Genomic DNA, 6,589 nt, shown 5'->3' on the forward strand with positions numbered 1-6,589 from the left:
TGATCAATTCCGATTTTTTTGTCTGCTTGTTCACACTACAAATAAAATGCGACAGCAAACGCGCTCTAGTGTGAACGCTCAAAGCGGCCCGCATGCGCAAAAGAAGACGTCACACACAACGCGCTCTGTTTAGACCCAGACCAAACAATACTGTTTGACTGATGGCCCTTAATATAAAGACTTCGGACTTTACATTTCCCAATTTTTCCTTTAAGTTATTTTATTATTTACATAATAATGTAGATAACCTAATAATTATCCTTATTGCTGTTTTAGAGAGGAGCGGTGCCTCAAAGGATAGTTGCAGATTTCTGTCAGAATCTGCAGATTATACAGTACAAATAAAATGTTCACGTTGTCTTCCCAACAGTTTCACTGACATCTACACTGGATGGCCAGGGAGCGTTCGCGATGTCTTCTCGGGCGCTTCTCCGGCGCTGATAATTGGCGTCTGTCTTGTGTCAGTGACGTAAAAGACGGATTTAATGTGACTTGACCGTTCACACAGCAGTCGCTTTCTAAAACATCGGATATGTATCGGATTCAGTACCACATACGAAAGTGACCCAGATCGGATTTGAAAATATCGGATTTGTGCCGTTCACACTGTCATACCATGATCGGATATGGGTCGCACAGGGTCAAAAAAATCGGATTTGATGCGCTTTCGCCTGCAGTGTGAACGTAGCCTTACATGAACAAACTGGAGTCTATTAGATAGATATGATACAAACCACTGCAGTGCAGTACCTGTAATACAGCATGCTCTAATCACTCTAATAGGATGTTATGGTCAACAGTATCGAACACTGCATTGAGGTATCGCAGGACAAGTACAGAGATGAGTCCACTGTCAGAGGCCATAAGAAGATCATTTGTAACCTTCACTAAAGCTGTTTCTGTGCTGTGATGGGCTCTGAAACTTTTCAAATAAACCTTCCTTTGCAGATGATAAGTTAGCTGTTTTACCACTACTCTTTCAGGAATTTTTGAGATAAAAGCAAGGATAGCCAGGTCAAGTGATGGCTTTTTAAGTAGTGGTTTAACTACTGCCAGGCCGAATGCCTAATCAGCATTCACATTAATTAATAGTTAAGGTTAAAGGAATGCTTGGCTCAGAGGAGTCAAGAGGCGTACCCAGTGAAGATGTAAAAACACCTCTGTGTGAGTAGAGTTCAGGTAGCTGTTTGGCACAAGGCATTGGAGCCTTGCCTGGAGCATATGCCTGAATTATATCCTTAAATAATGTAAAGAACAATATGAAGTTAATACAGCTCTGCTCTTTCTTTCAGTCTCCTTTCCCAGGCGACGATGAGGAAGAAGTGTTTGATAGCATTGTCAATGATGATGTGCGCTACCCCCGCTTCCTTTCTCCTAACTCTGCATCCCTCATTCAGAAGGTTGGCTCCCAGACTAAGGAAACTGAATTCTCCATATGAAGCATTTTATGACCTCTTCAGTTCTATTCACACCTTTAATAATGGAGTAGTGCTCAAAGTCTAAACTGTCTGTTGAGCTTATCAGCACATTTGAATTCTATTTATATGATCTGAATATTCTAAATGCTGTTGACCTAGGCTACTACATCACTTTCTTTCTCTCGCCTGTGTTTAAGCTGCTGCAGAAAAATCCTGACTTGAGACTGGGAGCAGGAGAAGAGGATGCCTTGGAGATCAAAAGACACAAATTCTATGAGGTCAGTGTCCAGTTATTGTAGCTACTTCAACTGAAGTCACTGAAGTACCCAGTACGAGTACGAGATGAAATAGTGGAAGGACAGGTGCTGAGTAAAAGCATCTGAAAAGTAAGGAATCACAAAGAGCTGCACAAGTAAACAGAATAAAAAATATGAGAAAATTAAATACCGCAGTTCCAATACAAAATCAGGTTAAGACGGTAGTCTCAACAAAGACTTGTCAGGTTAAAGAAAAAGGTTTTAACTGCTTTTTAAGCAGAAGTCCAGAGTCAGCTAACCACATTAGTGGAAGATTATTCCAAAGTCTCTGTGTCCCCTACTCTTTAAACTTCTTTAAGGAACAACTAACAGATTCTGAGTCTGTGACTGAAGAATGTGAGCAGCAGTGTGTTTAGTAAGCAGCTGGGATAAATAGCCTACGGCCTGGCTGTTTACTGTTCTGTATGTCGTATAAGAAATTGAAAATTAATCCTAGAATCTAGTGAGAGTCTGTATAAAGAATATGAAAGAGGAGAAATGTGAGTTTGTTCGGAGGTGTGAAAGGGATTATCTAAGGCGGTAAACTGGGCATTTTAGTAATCATGCAATCGCACAAATGAATGATCTTGTCCAGTTCAGCCAAGGCGTCTGTGTATGTAACAATTTAGAAATACTTCTATAAATGAAAGAAACGGCAATGGAAAATAGATTTTACTTGTTCTCCAGAGATCACAATTCTGGACTTTGCATTTGAACAAAAAGAAACAAGACTGATTTTAGGACATAATTCAGGAGGAGCTATAACCACGGAGTCAGTCTTGTTGCCGTTTAGAACAAGGTAACAGATAGTGAGCCAGCTCCTAATCTGGATTAAACAGTGGACTAGGGAGGAAGCCTATCCAGCTTTGAGCCTTAAAAGGCATATATAGCTGAATGTCATCACCATAGACGTGAAAAAATGTCTGAAAAATGCTGAATCATTCTAGCTAAAAGACGAATCATTGTGGAACCCCACAATGTTATGTTCAAGGATAACTTCTTCATCCTAACAGAGAAAATCCTTGCAGATAATTAGAAAGAAAATCTATCTAATGCAGAGCCACAGATGCCAAGCAGAATCTTAAGCCTATTAAGTATAAATTTCTGGTCAACAGTATCAGTTGCACTGCGGTCAAATAGAAAGAGTATAAAACAAGTCCCTGTATCAGAAGCCATCAAAAGATCATAGCAGAGCTTCAAAAGTGGAGTTTGGCTTTTGAAACAGTTAAAAAATCTGTCATTTGGAGAAAATGGTAAAAGATTTGAATTGATGTTCTGCAAGTGTTTCTTCATAATTTGGTAACAAATAATGAGTTAGGCCGTTTTATATAGGAGGGAACACTGCCTCGCCTCAGTGAGCTGAAAGCAAAGATGTACTAATGGTGGTGGAAGTCTCAAATAGGATGTAAAGAAGGTAATCACTGAGTCATTAAGTGTAATTAGAGAAAAAGAAGTAAATGATTCAGGGCACTGAGAATCATCCTCATTAGAACAGGGTGGAGGAGAAACAATACTATTAACAGTATCAAATAATAACCTGGGATAATTGTTATTACAATTTATGAGATTATTTAAATTAGTTTTTTTAATATATTCACAGTGCGCAGCCAAACCCATTGTCATGCACAATCATTATTAATTTAAATATTATTAGTTTGGACAGGAATGATGAAGAGCACAAGTTTGATTATTTAACCAGTGAGCAAGAAACAACAGTGTGACTGACTTTGTAAAGAGTGACCTGAGCATTGTTGTATGGTATTGACCTTATAATATAAAGCTCCTTGAAGCAATCGTTGTTGTGATTTGTTGCTATATATAAATACAGTTGATTTGAATTGAGGCAAAGGAGTTCAATACAATACAATACAATACAATTTTTTTTTATATAGCACATTTAAAAACCAGGGCTGTGCCAAAGTGCTTCACAGAATCAATTAAGTGCAATTACAGATACAAATATACTGACAGGTGGGAGACATAACTATCCAATATACACCAGGCACAGTAGGCGCACAATAGGCACACAGTAGGCACAAGCCAAAGGCTGAAGGTTAAATCATTATAAGTTATAATCAGAGCAAAACGATAAAGTACAGTACCATTACAAATGCGGGCTCTAGGAAGCCGGAAAGGCTAGGCTAAAAAAATAAGTTTTTAATCGAGATTTAAAAGATTGAATTGAATGAGACGCGCGAATAGCTTGAGGAAGATTATTCCAGAGGTAGGGAGCAACAGAGGCGAATGCACGGTCACCTCTGGTCTTAAGCCGAGATCAAGGTTGCACTAGGAGCATTTGGACTGCTGATCTAAGCGCTCTCCTAGGGGTATAAAGGCTGAGGAGATCATTAAGATAGCTGGGTGCGGTATTATTTATGATTTTAAAGGTGAACAATAAGATTTTAAAATCAATGCGATATTTAATGGGGAGCCTGTGCAGGTCGGAAAAAAAATGGAGTAATAGACTCAAACCTACCAGTCCCAGTTAAGAGACACGCACCAGCATTTTGAACAAGCTGTAGTTTGTGAATAAGGGCAGAATGTAGACCAGTATAAAGGGAATTACAGTAATCTAATCTGGAAGTAACAAAGGCATGAATAAGTTTTTCAAGGTCCTTACGTGGTATGTAGGGCTTGGCCTTAGAGATAAGGCGTAATTGATAGAAACTGGATTTAACTACAGAGGAAACATGTTTGTCCAGCTTAAAGGAACTGTCCAAGACAACACCCAGGTTCCTCGCAGTATCAGAAAAAGGGTCAGCAAAGGGCCGAAATATACCAGTTATTTCAGCCTGACGAATGGGACTATCGAAGATTACAATTTCCGTCTTCTTATCATTCAGAATGAGGGAATTGCTCAGCAGCTAGTTTTTAACTTCATTCATACAATTGAAGAAGTGTTGCAACGATGATGTGACATCCTCAGCCAGTTCGAAATAGATTTGAATGTCATCTGCATAAAAATGAAAAGAAATATTGTATTTTTCAAGGATTTGGCCCAAGGGTAACAAGTATAAAGAGAACAGCATAGGACCCAGTACAGACCCCTGGGGGACACCAGAGGTAACAGGGGCAGTAGAGGAGGAGTAGGTACCCATTGTAACAGAAAAGGACCTTTCTGATAGATAGGATTTAAACCAGCTAAGGGCACTGCCCGTGATGCCCATCAGATGCTCAAGCATCATTATGGTCCACCAAATCAAAAGCAGAGGACAAATCGAGCAAAGCTAAGACCACAGGGCGCCCTGAGTCAGCGATTGAGAGGAGATCATTAAAAACGGGGGTTTGGAAATTGGTCTAAAGTTAGCTAGTTCATTAGGATCGAGGGAGCTCTTTTTGAGAATAGGATGCACTACAGCGTGTTTAAAGGCAGCTGGAACGCTGCCCGTCAACAATGACAGATTCAGTAATGATAAGATAGAAGGCCCAACAACGTTAAATCCATATTTAATAATGCGAGATGGAAGGATATCATGAACAGCGTCTGGTTTTTAAGGTGGTCAATTATTCCCTTAAGAGTAGGAAGTGAAACTGGATTAAAATGATCAAGGTTAGTGGAGCAATGCAAAGCAGGGGCCTGAGTCATCACAGGGGCGTGTGAGACTCTTAGAGATAAAAATTCTGCCTGTAAAATGATTTAAAAATCGTTCACAAAGTGCCAAGGAAGCCAATCTAGGTGTTTCAGGACAGGGATTAACCAATGAGTTAAAAGTTTTAAATAAAATAGGGTTGTGGCTGTTATCTGTAATGACAGCCGACAGGAAAGCTGCTTTAGCCAACTTAACAAATTTCTGAAATTCCAGGCAAGTCCTGCGCAAGATATCAAAAGACACCTGGAGCTTATCTTTTTTTTTCCAGGGTCTTTCAGCTTGGCGGCAAGCGCGTCGTAGAGCACGTATGGAGTCATTTAACCATGGTTGAAAGCAGCTTCTAGGCTGTTTTACCTTTATAGAGGCAACAGAGTCCAGTAAAGAGGAGCATGTAGAGAGAAAGGAGTTAGAAAAATCATCAACTGCAAATGGTGTAGTATCATCAATGTCAGGAAGAACAGATTTGGAGAAAGCAGCTGAAAATTCAGCCACAGACCCAGCATTGATTATCCGCACAAGACGTCGAGGACCCTCAAAGTTCTGATCCATTTTGCATAACTCAGCATCAAAGATAACCGGGAAGTGGTCGGAGATTCCAATGTTGGTAATGTCCCTGATACAATATTCAATTCAATTCAGTTTTATTCATATATATGAGAAATCACAGCAAAATTCACCGTAAGGTGCTTTATATTGTAAGGTAAAGACTCTGAAATTATCAAGAGGAAAATCCAGGGTGCACGTAAAAATGAACACTCTACACGTGTCACAAAAAGTAATTTATGTTTGGTTGATTATTTCTTTGTTGTAACAATAACCAATTCTTCTACCATTGGAAAGTCTATTTATTTGTAAGGAACTGTATTTGTGTCTTGTCTGTGAAGGTTCCCAGTCATCCAGGTCATGGTAATCTAAGGAGCTTAGAAAGAAAAGCGACTGAACTTTTTTAACTTTTGTCTTTAAGAAACTTAAAGAAGTCCGGTCGCTTTTCTTTCCAAGCTCCCTTAGATCATTTGTGGCTTGAGCAGTAGAGTTGAGTATGTGGGTTGCACCCATGGAAAACCTACCAAATCTTCTCTGCCAATGCCAAACAGCTTATTCTGCTATTGACCCTTTGGTGTCATTTGTTGGATTGGATGATTGAAGTCTGAAGAAACAGTAAATGTGTTGCAATTTAACAATTTATTGATTATTTTCTTCTTGGGTGCAACCCACAAATGTGGCACAATTTAAGGGGAAATAAACCGGCGTTCCAACGGTTTAATATTTTTACAACAAAGAAATA

The 6,589-nt window shown here is 39.4% G+C and overlaps 1 protein-coding gene across 2 annotated transcripts in view; it reads left to right on the forward strand.

The window, feature by feature from the left end:
• pkn3 (protein kinase N3) overlaps window positions 1-6,589 on the forward strand; it is a 35,525-nt gene that overhangs the window by 27,334 nt on the left and 1,602 nt on the right. For both annotated transcript variants that reach the window (XM_005449440.4, XM_005449441.4), the window contains exons 20-21: window positions 1,293-1,400; window positions 1,616-1,696. In XM_005449440.4, coding sequence (XP_005449497.1) covers window positions 1,293-1,400; window positions 1,616-1,696 — 189 coding nt within the window. The remainder of the gene's footprint in view (window positions 1-1,292; window positions 1,401-1,615; window positions 1,697-6,589) is intronic.

This window comes from Oreochromis niloticus, linkage group LG7, assembly GCF_001858045.2.
Source record: "Oreochromis niloticus isolate F11D_XX linkage group LG7, O_niloticus_UMD_NMBU, whole genome shotgun sequence".
NCBI classification, from domain to species: Eukaryota; Metazoa; Chordata; class Actinopteri; order Cichliformes; family Cichlidae; genus Oreochromis; species Oreochromis niloticus.